The 17,522-nt window shown below is 38.8% G+C and overlaps 1 protein-coding gene across 3 annotated transcripts in view; it reads right to left on the bottom strand.

Moving 5' to 3' along the window:
- The window catches only part of HIBCH (3-hydroxyisobutyryl-CoA hydrolase), a 118,264-nt gene that overhangs the window by 88,491 nt on the left and 12,251 nt on the right, over positions 1-17,522 (bottom strand). For all 3 annotated transcript variants that reach the window (XM_050751919.1, XM_050751918.1, XM_050751917.1), the window contains 3 exons: positions 6,975-7,115; positions 4,695-4,779; positions 525-605 (listed from right to left, as the gene is read on the bottom strand). In XM_050751919.1, coding sequence (XP_050607876.1) covers positions 525-605; positions 4,695-4,779; positions 6,975-7,115 — 307 coding nt within the window. The remainder of the gene's footprint in view (positions 1-524; positions 606-4,694; positions 4,780-6,974; positions 7,116-17,522) is intronic.

Below are 17,522 nucleotides of genomic sequence, written 5' to 3'. Positions count from 1 at the left end.
TTGATTTTTTAACAAACAGCAGTTAAGTATAGCCTACTAATATTAAAGGGTTACTGTTTTTAAATAAGCACTCAAAATTGTTTAATCAACTTTATTTACGCCTGGCACATGGTATTAAAAGTTTAAGTAAGACTGCCTATTGATTACATTTTTAACAAAGTACATACATCCACCTCATTTCCTTTTTTTTTTGAGATGGAGTCTCGCTTTGTCGCCCAGGCTGGAGTGCAGTGGCGCTATCTCAGCTCACTGCAAGCTCCGCCTCCCAGGTTCATGCCATTCTCTGCCTCAGCCTCCCGAGTAGCTGGGACTACAGGCACCCACTACCACGCCCGGCTAATTTTTTGCACTTTTAGTAGAGATGGGGTTTCACTGTGTTAGCCAGAAAGGTCTCGAACTCCTGACCTCGTGATCCGCCCGCCTCAGCCTCCCAAAGTGCTGGGATTACAGGCGTGAGCCACTGCACCCGGTTGTCCACCTCATTTCTTTATTCCATTCCAAAGCTCTGAGCAGAACACACATACCAACAGCATTGTTCAGCATATATTCTTCTCTGAAGAAAACTGGAGCTATATTCTGTTTTGCCTTTTCAGCTTCCGAGATCACTAGGAAGAAAGATTACAAATAAAAAAAAAAACGATTTAATAGTCAGTGTTGTCAACTAGATCAAAAGTATTATGATAATTAAATACTGGGGGAAAGGGAGTACTCTAAAATGACTTGTTAAAGTTTTGAAGTTGCCCCTGCCACAGAAATTATATTATAGTCACAGATCCATAGTCCAATGTCAAAGCTTCGAGGCAAAAATTCCTATTCTTGTTTTCCATGCTTCTTACAAAATGTTACATCAGAAATTACAGGCTGGGCATGGTGGCTCAAACCTGTAATTGCAGCACTTTGAGAAACCAGGTGGGAGGATTCCTTGAGGCCAGGAGTTTGAGACCAGCCTGGTGAGACTCAACAAAAAATGTTTTATTAGCTGACTGCAGTGCCATGTGCCTGTAGTACCAGCTGCTCAGGAGGCTGAGCCGGGAGGATCACTTGAGCCCAGGATACTGAGGCTACAGTGAGCCAGGATCATACCACTGTACTCTGGCCTGGACAGAAGAGTGACACCCTGTGTCTTTAAAAAAATAATAATATATTGTAGCAAACCACATTTGCTTTTGATTATTTTCTCTAGCACTTAAATTAACATTTGCTAGACATACATTTCTTTTGGTAATATATCTTAATACAAAATGTATTATACCTGTGTGTGTATAGCGCTACAATGTACCCCATGTCCTTAAATATTTCTGTCACATTCATTTCCCCCATGAAACATTTACTGAGCATCTACTACATACCAAGTAATGTTTTAGGTGTTGCAGATAATAAAGACAGCAACACAAGATGGCTGTCCTGGAGTTCAGATTGATACTAAAACATATTCTTTCTCCTATAAGAATTGGGGTGCTGTGAGAATGGGAGCAGGAGATGTGTAATTAATTAAAAGAAGGCTTCCTAGAAGAGGTAACCCTAAGCCAAGTTTGAAAAGGTAAATAGGAATTTCCTAGAAAATGACAGGAAGAAAAATTCTGAGTAGGGGAAGTAGTACCCTACAAAGCCTCAAAGTCAAGAAAGAAGAGTAAAATCAAGAATCAAACAGTTTAAAAGACTAAAGGGCAAAGGGAAAAGGTGAGGCTAGACAGGTAAATAATATACTGACATTCTTATTTACTAACATAAATAGAAATGTAACTTCTCAAAGACATTGCTACAGCATACCATTACCTGGCTTAAAAAACAAATGCTCAGTAAATATCTACTGAATAGTGAACACTATCAAATGGTTTCACTTCTATTGCAATCTTCTATTACCCAGAGTTCACATCTCCTACCATATTCTTCCTCCAGTCAATCTCAAGACTGCTAACAAAGTTTCCTCTTCTATATACTGCAACTCATATGCCTTTCCTATCTTTAAGTCCTTTGAGATTTATCTATTAAAACACAAACTAAACATTTCATAAATATGTTTCCTCCTTTATGGGAAAGTATTACACACAAAATGTTGTCTACCGATTTTTACACTAACTCTAGAATTCTCTTGTTTGTTTTTTGTCTGTTTTGAGACAGAATCTCGCTTTGTTACCCAGGCTGGAGGGCAGTGGCACAATCTTGGCTCTTGGCTCACTGCAACTTCTACCTCCCGGGTTCAGGCAATGCTCCTGCCTCAGTCTCCCAAGTAGTTGGGATTACAGGCATGCGCCACCAAGCCCGGTTAATTTTTGTATTTTTAGTAGAGACGGGGTTTCACTATATTCGCCAGGCTGGTCTCAACCTCCCAACCTCAGGTGATCTGCCGGCTTGGGCCTCCTAACTCTAGAATTCTGTTATCTCTTCCTTCAAAATGTTTCATATGTTGACTTCTTTTCCTAGTTTTTTGGGGTGTTTGTTTTTGAAACGGAGTATTGCCTTGTCGCCAGGCTGGAGTGCAGTGGCGTGATCTCGGCTCACTGCAACCTCCACTTCCCAGGTTCAAGCAATTCTCCTGGCTCAGCCTCCCAAGTAGCTGGGAATACAGGCGCATGCCGCCACACCCGGATAATTTTTCTTTTTTGTATTTTAGTAGAGACGGGGTTTCACCATGTTGCCCAAGCTGGTCTTGAACTCCTGAGCTCAGGTAATCCTCCCACCTCAGCCTCCCAAAGTGCTAAGATTACAGGTGTGAGCCACTGCACCCAGCCCTTTTACTGGTTTTTAAAAGAAAGATCTGACATCTACTTTTACCACTCTGAGGTTTCACTCATATATACCTAAACAAACAAACAAAAAATTACTGTCATTGTCTATCATCTTTTATTCAGCTCTTATAACTGCTTACCAATTCTAAAAGGAAAGGAACATAAGTTTTATTGCCTTTGGAATGAAACTCTTTTACCTCAAAAACCTTCTCAAATTTCCTTCAAATCTTTTTCTGACCTAATTTTTATTCTAATTTTTATTCTAATCAATTAGCTCCATCTAAATTAAAGTTAAATGTCCTTCACAATCATTTTTTGAAAATTTTCTGAGTGTCCACTTATCGTTTTGGACTACAATCTTTCAAGGAACTACATTTCCTGGACTTGAATCCACTGCTTTATATGTGTAAACTACAATAATTCTACAATTTGTAACTGTTATTTCCAAACATCAGTATAAAATTAGGCCTATATGCAGAAATAGCTCAGTCAGAAGCAGCTAATAAACTCAACACACAAAACTGACAAGATCACAGGCCAGATGAAAGGCTAACTCAAGGCTGAAAAACAGTATTTTAAAAATATGCACGTTGTTGAAAGGCTGAGGCAGGCGGATCGCCTGAGGTCAAGAGTTCAAGACCAGCCTGGCCAACATGGTGAAACCCCGTCTCTACCAAAAATACAAAAATTAGCAGGGCATAGTGGCAGGCACCTGTAATCCCAGCTACTGAGGAAGCTGAGGCAGGAGAATTGTTTGAACCCAGGAGGTAGAGGTTGCAGCAAGGAGAGATCACGCCACTGCACTCCAGCCAGGGTGACAAGAGTGAAACTCTGTCTCAAAAAAGTAAATAAATAAATAAATAAATAATAATTTAAAAATGCATGTTGTAGGCAAAACAACAGATTTCAAAAACAATTCAGTTAACAGATCAGTTTAAGCAAAGTTTTCATTAAACTGCAATTTTAAAATTCATTAATAAGTGTCTGAAATTATATCCTGAATCCAGCTTTTTTCCTATTCAAAGTTTGGTGAACAAGCCCAAAGATGGTTGTCTTAATACAACAAACAAATAAAATTAAAACACAAACAAAAAAACAATCCCCGAACCCTACCAATTCCACAAGGAACAAAATACAAAATGTAAAAAGTTTCAATATACTGTATATATAATATGGACAATTATAGTGATTATGACTATAATCATGATTATACTATAATGTCTGTTCTCAGCATCAGTGTCTCTATATATACTCAGAGTATAATATACTATATATAATATAATATACTCTGATTATACTATAATCATGATTATAGTGATTATGACCATGACAATGATGCTGAGAACAGACATTTCTTCTCTTTTGTCTTTAACATTTAAATGTGTATAGACAGACTGACCTGAACAACTATGAAAAATACAGTTTCTCTTTTTATCTCAGCATGTTTAAACACATGTAAAGTATATTTACAATGTAACAGGATAAATGCTATAAATAAGTACATAGAAGATGGTTGCTTTGGGATCATGACTAGTGGGAAGCATAGGAAAAATTATGAACATGTGAGAGCACGTCATTTTTGGAGAATGGCAAGTCAACATGGCCAGATAGGTCATAAGACTAGCAGAACTGCTTAATATCAGCTGTTCTAAAATATAAAGTGGACTCATATACCCTAACTGGACATTTTATTTGTGATGATTCAGGGAGAGAGACAACATATTTAAATTTTAAAGGGTATTTGTGTAGTGAGAAAAAATATCAGCTATTCTCCTCGTTTGCTAATACTAACTGCAGAAAGTTAAGTCTTCAAATTTTTCTTTTTTCTAAGTTAAGAATGTATTAACTTTATAATAAAAAGTTCTAAGAAGTAAAGCAAATTACAAATTACTACAAAAATTTGACAATACTTGATCAGTTTTAGTGGGGCGGGGAAGCATTCAGGTGAAAGGGAAAAGTTTTTACCTCTGATATCACCCCCAGCACAGAAAGCCTTTCCTCCAGCTCCCTTTATAATGATCAGGAAAGTTTCGGGATCTTGTTCCCACTTCTATTCAAATGTAACAGAAGATGATATAAACATATTATAAACACAGACTCATTAAAGTTATATGCATATGCACATATACACAATAATATATTCATATACATATACGTGTGTGACAGTACATATTCTTATATAAGGGATATCCAGAAGAACAAATCTCATCCCATTCTTCATTGAATGAACTTCATTTGCTTTTCCCAGATAAAGTAGAGGCTTAGGCTATTTCAAAAGGTTGCTAGACGAGTACATTGTGTGATCCAAATTTCAAGATGGCACCTGAAATCTTTGCCATAACTTTGATACCAAGATGAACAAATATGGGCATAATAATGATGTTACATAAACGTATAAATTTGGAGAACAAATCGACCCAAAGACTGCTGACAAATATAGCAATAACCTTTCTACTGTGCTGATACAGGGCTCACTGTCTTACTCTTAATGTATAAGTAACAGAGTGAAACCACGTATAATATTGATAAAAAATCCAAGGGATTTGGGATTGGTAAAGACAGCTAACAAATAAGTAGGATGAAAGAATCAAGAGCCAATGAAAATGTGAAAATCCAGAACAATGGACGAAATGAAAAATTAGTTACCTACAGACAGAAAACTTAACAGGGGTTCTATCAATCTATACAGGTTGAGTATCCCTCATCTGAAATGCTTGGGACCAGAAGTGTTTCCGACTTTTTTAGATTTTAGAATATTTGCATATACAGAATAACATATCTTGGGGATTGGAAATTCCTTTAGGTTTCATATATACCTCATACACATAGCCTGAAGGTAATTAATTTTTTCCCTTAGGGATGCTGAATAAACAGTGTGTCGGGCACTTGTGTTTTGACTGCAACCCATCATGAGGCCAGGTGTGGAATTTTCCACTTGCGGCGTCATGTCCATACTTATAGACTTTTTGAATTTTGTAGCATTTTGAATTAAGGATGTTCAACCTGTACTACAGAATAAATATGTAACGCACAAGGAAGACGTAGCTGGACAGACGTGATTGTCCAAACGGTTCGCGCAATACTGGACTATATTAATTACATTAATAGAAATGTTATTATAACATGAACATTTCTAATTTCTTCCACTCTGGCCCAACTCTATTATTTGCAACATTTGGCTTATTTCTATGTATCACATTTTGAGACATATTATAATGGTATCTCAAACAGAAACACAAGAATGGAAGACAGACTCATCAAATGAAGAATTAAACAATTGGTCGTCAGGGGAAAACTGGGATTTGTTCTACATCTGCATGGCAGACTACATTAGGTACTTACATACACTATTCACTTAATCTTTACATATCATCATCCCCATTTCAGAGCTGAGGAGATTGAGGTACGGAGAGATTAACTTTCCCAGCTTACACAGTTAATAAATAGAAATCCAAGTTTCAAACCAGACAGTCTGACTTTAAGTCCTGTTTTTCTACTATTCCATGCTGTTCACTTACGAGAGTTTATGGCCTTCTCTGAGAAAAAGCAGGCAGTTTAAAAGTAGCTGTCTGGCTGGGCACAGTGGCTCACACCTGTAATCCCAGCACTTTGGGAGGCCGAGGTGGGCAGATCACGAAGTCAGGAGATTGAGACCATCCTGGCTAACACAGTGAAACCCCGTCTCTACCACAAAAGATTAGCAGGGTGTGATGGCAGGCGCCTGTAGTCCCAGCTACTCCAGAGGCTGAGGAAGGAGAATGGCGTGAACCCGGGAGGCGGAGCTTGCTTGCAGTGAGCCGAGATGGCACCACTGCACTGCAGCCTGGGCGACAGAGCAAGACTTGTCTGTCTCAAAAAAAAAAAAAAGCAGCTGTCTTCAAATGAAAAGGTCATCAGGTGGAAGCAGATTAGATTTGTACACTCATTCTCTCAGAGGCAGAAAAAGTATCACTAGTTTAAAGGTCAGAGAAACACAGAGTGCCAGAACACAAAAAGAAACTTGCAAACAAATCAGTGCTATATAGAAGTCAAAGAATCTGCCTCAGGAGACAGTGAGCTCCCTATCACCAGGGATGCTCAAGAATAACTGCACAGGGGAAACACTGAAACCTCAAGAATCAGTGGGGCTTACTGAGATGCAGATCCCAGATAATTATGTGATTCTATGGGAGAAAATACCAGAAGTGTCCTATTATGATATACTTTGAGAAGAATCCATATAACTGCAATAAGAAAATTACAAACCTTTAGCTGTGAATAAATCTGCCGAATCATATTAAGAGTCAGTGCATTGAGGAACTTTGGTCTGTTTAGTGTTATGACTCCCGCACAACCTTTTTTTTCCAATAGCACATCTTCTGCTGCATCTGTGTGCTTGGACACTCTCTGTATAAACAAAGAATAACTTTATGATAAAATTTCTTAAGTTTTTATCACAAGCCAACATCAAAACATGCATATCAAATGCAAATCTTGCATATTAATGGCAACTAAAGGAATGAATAGGTACATCTTACAAGTTTCTAAAGTTATTTAGATTATGTAGATGGACGATTCCAAAGCAAATCATACACACCTCCTAAATTTTTATTTCTGAGCCAACTGAATAAACTGACTTACTATAGACCCCAGTCTAGAATTTCTTGGACTTTGAAATACTCTTAAATCTTTTAATTTACTACTGTATATAAAGCTCTACGTTACATGCTGAGAGAGCAAAGATGAATAAGAGAGGGCAAATAATTCTTACTATTGTAGCTATGGTCAACTTGAAAATAGAGAGAATATTTGAGTTGGGGCTTGATGTATCCCAAGAAAAAGGGGAGACGAGAATTCCAGGTAGAGGAAACCGCACATGCTAAGCCATAAGCAATGATTATTTGGAAATGTTTCTTAAGATGTTAAAACGTTAGTGGAACAAAGGCTAGCTGAGGAAATGAGTGGTGAAAGGGTAGGCAGAATAAGTAGTTTGCAGCCAGATTATAATACGACAGACTTAATAATTGATTTTGCAGTACTAACTAATAAAACACCTGTCAGGAACACAGTTTTAACTACACAGTGATTTCCCAGGACTCTGCTATACCCAACCATCAAGACTCATGGCATCACTATTCTAAGTTCTGGGATACATGTACTGAATGTGGAGGTTTGTTACATAGGTATACATGTGCCATGGTGGTTTGCTGCACCCATCTGTTATCTAGGTTTTAAGCCCTGCGTGCATTAGGTATTTGTTCTAAAGTTCTCCCTCCCCTTGCCCCCCACCCGCCAACAGACCCCGGTGCATGTTGTTTCCCTCTCTGTGTCTATGTGTTTTCATTGTTCAACTCCCACTTATGAGTGAGAACATATGGTGTTTGGTTTTCTTTTCCTGTGTTATTTTGCTGAGAATCATGGCTTCCAGCTTTATTCATGTCCCTGCAAAGGACACAAACTCATTGTTTTTTTATGGCTGCTTAGTATTCCATGGTGTGTATGTGCCACATTTTCTTTATCCAGTCTATCATTGATGGGCATCTGGGTTGGCTCCAAGTCTTTGCTACTGTAAATAGTGCTGCAATAAACATATGTGTACACGTATCTTTGTAACAGAATGATTTATAATCCTTTGGGTACACACTCAGAAATGGGATTGCGGGGTCAAACAGTATTTCTGGTTCTAGATCCTTGAGGAATCGCCACACTGTCTTCCACAATGGTTGAATTTACACTCCCACCAACAGTGTAAAAGTGTTATTTCTCCACAGCCTCACTAGCATCTGTTGTTGCCTGGCTTTTTATATTTTTTGAGACGGAGTCTCACTCTGTCAACCAGGCTGGAATGCAGTGGCGCCATCTCAGCTCACTGCAAGCTCCGCTTCCCAGGTTCACGCCATTCTCCTGCCTCAGCCTCCCAAGTAGCTGGGACTACAGGCACCCACCACCACACGGGGCTAATATTTTGTATTTTTAAAGAGACGGGGTTTCAACGTGTTAGCCAGGATGGTCTCAATCTCCTGACCTCGTGATCCGCCCGCCTCGGCGTCCCAAAGTGCTGGGATTACAGGCGTGAGCCTGCCTGACTTTTTAATAATCGCCATGCTAACTGGCGTGAGATAGTATCTGAGGTTTTGATTTGCATTTCTCTAATGACCAGTAATGAGCTTTTTTTCATGTTTGTCGGCCGTACACATGTCTTTTGAGAAGTGTCTGTTCATATCCTTTGACCACTTTTTGATAGGGTTGTTTTTTCTTGTATATTTGTTTCAGTTCCTTGGAGATTCTGGATATTAGACCTCTGTCAGATGGGTAGATTGCAAAACTTTTCTCCCATTCTGTAGGTTGCCTGTTCATGTTCACTCTGATGATAGTTTCTTTAGTGGTGCAGAAGCTCTTTAGTTTGATTAGATCCCATTTGTCAATTTTGGCTTTTGTTGCAATTGCTTTTGGTGTTTTGGTCATGAAGTCTTTGCCCATGCCTATGTCCTGAATAGTACTGCCTAAGTTTTCTTCTAGGGTTTTTACTGTTTTGGGTTTTACATTTAAGTCTTTAATTCATCTTGAGTTAATTTTTGTACAAGGTGTAAGGAAGGGGTCCAGTTTCAGCTTTCTGCATATGGCTAGTCAGTTTTCCCAGCACCACTTATTAAATAGGAAATCCTTTCCCCATTGCTTGTTTGTGTCAGGTATGTTGAAAATGGCACCACCATTCTTAACACATTCCTTTATGTAAAGGCAACACTTAAAATCTTGCATGGGAAAAGTGTGTAATGTAAAATTGAAAATTGAAATTGGAAAATTTTAACTGGAGAATGCCAATTAAAACTAAACAGCATACTTATTAGCAAAAATCTAATAACTAGAAGTACATATTTTGACTGCATTAAGCAACATGTTTACACAATGTTTAAGTTCTCCTTTATGAAATCAAGTTGCACATTTAATATTGGAGTTAATTTTTGTTAAAATTATCAGATAAAAATAGAAATAATTTATATTCGCTTAAAGTTACAGGAACAATTATTAAACAGAAAAAGTTGTGTTTCAATTTCATCTGAATTTCTGAGTTTCTCTAATGAGAAATTTAAATCAAAACTTTAGCAATAGTAAGATATATTTTGTAATCATATTGACAATTATCAAAGTCTGATACACACACACACACACACACACACACAGCCCCCCGATATACTCTTGAGTACAAGTAAACAAACGTACTGGGGAAGGATAAACTTACAGAACCTGAAAAAAACAGTCTGACACTTTTTTTCACAGATAGATACACATGGATTTATTTTTCTAAATGCTAGGAAACAGTGTTAAGGTTTTTTTTTTTTTTTTACTTTTATTATAGTTCCAGGGTACATGCGCAGGATTGTTACATAATTAAATTCATGTCATGGGGGTTTGTTGTACAGACTGTCACATAAATTTAGAATACAACAGTTATTTTTTTCTGCGCCTCTCCCTCCTCCTATCTCGACCCTCAAGTAGGCCCCAGTGTCTGTTGTTTCCCTCTTTGTGTCCATGTGTTCACGTCATTTAGCTCCCACTTATAAGTGAGAACATGCGGTATTTGGTTTTCTGTTCCTGCATTAGTGTGCTAAGGATGATGGCCTCCAGGTCCCTCCATGTTCCTGCAAAGGTCACAACTTCTTCTTTTTTATGGCTGCATAGTATTCTATGGGGTATATGTACCAGATTTTCTTTATCCAATCTGCTACCGATGGGCATTTGGGTTGATTCCATGTCTTTACTATTGTGAATAGTCCTGCAGTGAACATATGTGTGCCTGCGTCTTTATGGTAGTGTAATTTATATTCCTTTAGTATACACCCAGTAATGGAACTGCTGGGTCGAATGATAGTTCTGTTTCTAGCTCTTTGAGGAAATCGCCACACTGCTTTCCACAACGGTGGAACTAATTTACACTCCCATCAACAGTGTATACACGTTCCCTTTTCTCCACAACCTCCCAGCATCTGTTATTTTTTGACTTTAATAATAGTCATTCTGACTGGTGTGAGATGGTATCTCATCATGGTTTTGTTTTGCATTTCTCTAATGATCAGTGATACTGAGCTTTTTTTTTTTTTCCCATATGTGGTTGGCCACATGTGTATCTTCTTCTGAAAAGTTTTTTTTCTCTCATAAATTTAAGTTTCTTATAGATGCTGGATATTGGACCTTTGTCAGATGCATAGTTTGCAAACATTTTCTCCCATTCTGTAGCTTGTATGTTTGTTGATAGTTTCTTTTTCTGTACAGAAGCTCTTTACTTTAATAAGATCTCATTTGTCAATTTTTGCTTTTGTTGTTATTGTTTTTGGCATCTGCGTCATGAAATCTTTGCCCATTCCTATGTTCAGAACGATACGGCCTAGGTTGTCTTCCGGGTTTTTACCGCTTTGGGTTTTACATTTAAGTCTTCAATTCGTCTTGAGATAATTTTTGTATATGGTCTAAGGAAGGGGTCCAGTTTCAATTCTCCACATCTAGCTAGCCAGTTATCCCAGCACCATTTATTGAATAAGTTATCCTTTTGTCATTGCTTCTTTTAGTCAGGTTTGTCAAAGATCAGACACTTGTCTGTCTCAATGGCTATAAATTAGTCTAAAGAGAAATCTACATGAATGTTGTAATTAGAAGTGAAGCAGCCGCCCCTGCTTACCAGGGGCATAAGCCATAAGAAAGATTAACTAAAAATGTTAATCTTAGTTAACATTTCCCACTCTCTTCCTGACTTTTTTTCCTGGAACCCAACCAGGCTTTCCTAGCAAAGACAGGAGCCAGAGGGTGCGGGCTCAGGAGGGAAACAGAGATTACTGCTAAATCCTTTCCCTTTATCTCCCACACAGAACAAAAGGCTTTATCTGCAGGGAGGGGAAGGAAAACCTCAAGCTTGTAGCCCTAGGGCTCTGATGTCTCATTCCAGTGGGGGAAGGAAATAGAGGCCTACTAAATAAAAGTCTTCATCTCAAAAGAGAAGCACTTTAAGACCATAGCCTAAAGACCTTAGCGCTTGTCAACAACAGCTGAAGAAAAGGAATTGGGGACAAAAGAAAAGGAAAATTTAACAAGGCAGTCAATCTCAATCCCCAGAGGAGGGAGAGGGAGTTGGGGGAAGGGAAAGCGGCTGACTACAAAGTGGAAGCATGGAAAATTGTAAGGGAATGGAACTCCTCTGCGTGGTATTGGGGTGGTGGGCACACCATTTATAAATTTGTCAAAACTCACAGAAATGTGCATCACAAACAGTGAACTTTAATGTACACCAACTGTCTTAGTCCATTCCTGCTGCTACAGCAAAATGCCTTTAACTGGGTAATTTATAAAGAACAGAAATTTGTTTCTAACAGTTATAGAGGCTAGGAGTTCAAAATCAAGATCAAGGCAAGTTCAAGTTCAAGATTCAGAGACTGGTAAGACCTTATTTTTCATGAGTTCTGTGTATCCACACATGGCACAAGGAAGGACAAGGGCAAAAAGGACTAGTTAACTCCCTTCAACCTCTTTTATAAGAACACTAATCCATAAGGGTGGGGTGCTCATGACTTATCACTTCCCAAAAAGCCCCACCTCTTAATACCAACACATTTGGTATTAGGCTCCAACATATGAATTTTGGAAGGACACATACATTCAAACCATAGCATGAACTATCTTTTAAAAAGGAAAAAAATTACCCAGGATATCAGGGAATTCCAATACGGCATGCAGACTATGACAGATGAACTGTCAACTGAAGAATCAGAGATTCGTAAGTTTGGAAAAGACAGCTTTACTTCTCATAAAAGAGGCTGCAGGCTGACCAACCCACAGGCTGGGAAGCACAGCCTCTGGCAGAAGTCAAGAGCAAGCACTTCTAGCCAGGGAAAGATGAAATGGGAATTTATGCTGAACTGGCTGGCTACACAAACATATTCAAGAGGTTATAGGAGGAGCTATGAATATTCACAAACAGGAGGCACATGCATGTACAGTAAGCCAACATATATGCAACATGCATGCCACGTTAACTCTGGGTTGGAGACTTAACAATTAAATGTATCACAATTAGGCCCTATACATCAAAAGATGAAACAGAGGAAATGGAGTCCCACTGTGTGCAGCCTCCCTCCACAGACTGGCCAGAACCACTCCATCATCACTGGTCTTTTATTAGGAAGGAATGCTGGTCAGCTGCTGTGTCAAAATTGCAAAAAGAAGGCAACAGTTAGGTGGTTGCTTGAAATTAGCAGGGGAAAAATTCTGTTTAACTCTTAGGGAAGAAAGCCTAATGGTGGCTAACGAGGGAGGAAGTATTACAAAGTATGTCCAAGCTCCCAATCTATCTTGGCCAGTAATTCATTTTTTCAGCTTTCTCTGGGGTCCCCTTGGCTGAGAGGGGGATCTAGTCATTTGGGGAAACAGGATTTTTTCTTTCTCAGAACCTAACTGAATTACACATTATGACATAACCTCAGTGAAGTGACTGCGGTGATGAGGAAGCTAACTAACTTTGGAAATCAGTGAAATGACTGAAAACTATATGGATGATAAAGGAACTGTACATCAACAATGTACTCTTATCAACACGGCTTTTCCTGGTAGCGGGGAGCAGGTAACAATTCTGCAACTGCTTTGCATATATACTAGGCTTAAATTAGTAAGTAATGGAGCCTGGCTCTCACTGTCAGGAGCAGAGTTACAGTTAGAACTAGAAGAGAAAGACAGAATGAACTCTGACCTATGGTACTGGATTAAAGACAAAGACATCACTATGAACTCATGTTTAGTTTAATATACATACACAGAATAAGTACAGAAACAATTATAGATATGCATGAATATATGGGTAAGTACATAGTGTATATGTATTCTATTACACATACATACCTTACCCTAGCTCTATTCTCTGAGAGAAAGGCATGACACCCAGTAGCAAAGAGCACTCCCAGAGTCTAGATCTTGATTTCTAAATGCAATTCTCCAATAAAGGCAACCAGAGCTCCTTAGAGAAATGGCTGATTCCAGCACTAAGATAGGGAAAACACAAAATGAGTCCAGAGCACACCTTCTAGCACCAGAAAGGAAATGTTCAAAAAGAAAAAAAAATTAAAAGGATGGGGTCACGTGAAAGAAATACAGAAGCCAAAATGAAGGAATTCCTAATGGCCAGAACTGGAACAATGAAACAATCAATAATTTGATATTAGATGATAGCCCAAAGAATAAATATCCATGACTTCACACAGAATAAATAAATGGAGGAGAAAAGATAATCTTCCTTACAGAATTCTAAATGACATACGTAGTTATCTCCCTTTCAAGAGACACAGCTTTGTCCCCTCACCTTTTGAGTGGGGGCTGGACATACTAACTTGCTTTCAATAAGCAGAGCATGAAAGGGAAAAATAGTAACTTTACAGTGGAAAACAATAAATGATACTTACACAAAGGGATAAAAGTTGGCATTACCAATGATGTCATGTAGATATCACATACTCCCTGATGCATTTATCAAAACTCACAAATACTCCCTGATATGATGTGATTAGAAGGGCAATTTTCCTCTGTCATGTTCTTGCCAAAAACCTTAACTCTAGTCTAATTGTGAAAAACACAACAGAGAAGGCCAGATGAGATGGTATTCTACAGGCTACCTGACCAGCACTCCTTACAACTGTCAAGGGCATGAAAAAATATGGAAAGCTAAGTTGAGAAACTATCACAGACTAGAGGAGACTAAAAAGCATGACAAGTAAATGCAGTGTCATTGATTCCTGGAACAGAATATTAATGAAAAAAAAGTGGTGAAATCCAAATAAAGTCTGGAGTTAACAGTGATATACAAATTGTCTTAGTTCATTTTCTGTTGCTCACAACAGAATATCTGAAGCTGTGTAATTTGTAAAGAAAAGGAATTTATTCCTTTTCTTACAGTTATGGAGGCTGATGTCCAAAGTCAAAAGGATACATCTAGTGAGGGCCTTCTTGCTGGTGGGGACTCAGCAGAGACCCAAGGAGGTACAGGGCATCATATGTCAAGGAAGCTAAGCATGCTAGCTCAAGTCTCTCTTACTTCTCTTACAAAGCCACCAGTCTCACTCCCATAACCCCATTAATCAATGAATGGATTCATCCTTCGTGAGGACAGAGGCCTTGTGACCCAATGACCTCTCAAAGGCCTTACATTTCAATATATCCATACTGGGGATTAAATTTCAAAATGAATTCTGGAGGGGGCAAATATTCAAACCACAAAACCAATGTTCTCAGTTTTGATAAGTGTACCATAGTAAGAATATTAGGCAGTTTGCTAGGGCTGCCATATCAAAGTACCACTACTTAAGCGGCTTAACCAACACAAACTTACTGTCTCATAGTTTTGAAGGCTGTAAGTCTGAAATCAGGGGGTCAGCAGGGCAATGCTCCTGCTGAAGGTGCTAGGGAAGGATCTATCCTAGGTTTCTCTCCTGGCTTCATATAGTTTTCTGGCTTGCGGCAGCATAACTCCAATCTTCACATGACATTATCCTGTGTACATGACCATCTGCAAATTTCCCTTTTATAAGCATACCGGTCATACTGGATCAGGGCCCACCCTACTCAATTATGACCTTAACTAATTACACATACAACAACCCTATTTCCAGATAAGGTCACATTCTGAGGTACTGAGGACTAGGACTCCAACATAGGAATTTTGGGGGACACAATGCAATCCATAATAGCAATGTAGAAACGCATTAGGGGAAACTGAAACTGGGTGAGAGGTACGTAAGAACTCTGTACTATCTTTTAAACTTACCTGTAGATCTAAAACTGTAAAATAATTTTAAAAATTATCTTAAAAACTTATTTCTATAAAGTCAGTTGATAAAATATAACATTTTCTTAATAAGCAAAATAGATTTCCCACATCCAGCTGAACCCATAATCTCAGTAAGATGTTTTGTTTTTAATTCAAGGGGGCAACCACAGGTAAAATGGTGAAAACCAAAATTGCCTTGGTTTGCAACACTACTGATTTAGTGTCTATCTTTCTCAGGCACTTTTCCATAAACTATTAGCAAAAATAGAATGCTGTACCTTATTCTACACCTCCCATGGTTAATTCAGCAACCTGCCATGGTCATCTTTCCATGTCACTGCTACAGATAAAGCTGTCTTATTTTTTTCTATGTTTCTATGGTAAAATAAAACACACACACAGACAACCACCCAAAGTATAATACAGAACTTAGTCAATTACTATAATGCGAAACTCTTGTAACCACTACCTAGGTCAAGAAATGGAACTTAGCTTCTGAGAGATGCTATCTGGCATGAGCACTGGAATTTCCCCTGCTGGATGTGCTATGAATGGGTATGCCATGAACCCAAGGGCCTGACCACTCCTTGCCCAGGTCATTTTCAAGGTAGCCACTATGAAGAAGAAGGTCTTCTGCTGTAGACACCATGAAGAAGAAGGTCTTTGCTGTGAGCCACCATGAAGAAGAAGGTAAGGCCTTCCTCTGAGACAGACAACAGACTTATTTACAGCTTGCTAAAACCAGCAGGTTTCCCAAATCGCATGACAGTTGCACTGTCATGCAATATTCTGCAAATGCAGACACTCATATGGGTCCTCTGTATCACTCCCCTGAGGCTTGAGGAGCAAGAGAAAACTTGCTCAGTGTTGCTCGTTGTACCACTAACAAAATTTTTTTTTTCTAATCCAAGATTGTCATGTCTTCTGCCAGCATCCATGAAATATTAACAGGCTAACTATTAGCTTGTATAGCACTACAGACTGAATGTTTGTGTCCCTCCAAAATTGGTATGTTGAAATCCTAACCCCCAAGGTGATGGCAGAAGAGGTGGGACCTTTGAGAGGTGATTAGGTCACGTTGGCCCTCATGAATGAGATTAATGCCCTTATAAAAGAAATCCTGGAGCGCTTCCTCACCCCTTCTACCCCAGGAGGACACAGAGAGAAGATGGCCAACAAGGTTGTCTATGAACCAGGAAGTTGGCCATCACCAGACACCAAATCTGCTGGCCCCTTGATCTTGAACTCCCCAGCCTCCAGAACTATGAGAAATAAATTCTGTTTTTAATAAGCTACCTACCCAGTTTACGGTATTTTGTTACAGCAGCTCAAATGGACTAAAACACTATCATCTACTGTATTCTTGGGAACTAGGTATCTAGATGTGGAGTAAAAGAGATTCAGATGTAGGATTAAAAGGGCTATGAATAATTCTAGGACACCATCTGGACATATATAATAAGAACATGTGTGCTGTCATGAAAATGATATGCACAGTATCATTTCATGCACTCCAAACACTATACCCTCAATACTGAATAGAACTACTTTCTAAAAGGAAAAAAAGAAAATGAAAATAGAAGTTTTCTCCATATCCAGATCAAAATTAAATGACCTTTTGCTCACTAAATTAAAATGCTGTTTAAGAATTTAAAATAGGCCAGGCATGGTGGCTCACACCTATAATTCTAGCACACTGAGGGGCCAAGGCAGGAAGATCATTTGCGCCCAGGAGTTCGAGGCCAGCCTGGGCAACATAGAAACCTCATCTCTACAAAAAATTTAAAAATTAGCTGGGTTGGTGGTCCATACCTGTAGTCCTAGCTACTCGAGAGGCTAAGGCAGGAGGATCACCTGAGCCTAGGAGTTCGAGGCTACAGTGAGCTAGTATCACTACACTCCAGCCTGGGCAACAGAGCAAGACCTTGTCTCAAACAATAACAAACAAAAAACACGAGTTTAAAATAGATTATGGAGAAAGAAGAAAAAAAAGTATTTCCCTGAATATTTTTGTA

This window comes from Macaca thibetana, chromosome 12 (genome assembly GCF_024542745.1).
Source record: "Macaca thibetana thibetana isolate TM-01 chromosome 12, ASM2454274v1, whole genome shotgun sequence".
NCBI lineage: Eukaryota > Metazoa > Chordata > Mammalia > Primates > Cercopithecidae > Macaca > Macaca thibetana.
Note: the sequence above shows the minus strand (reverse complement) of the source record. Positions and strands in the feature narration are given on the sequence as shown.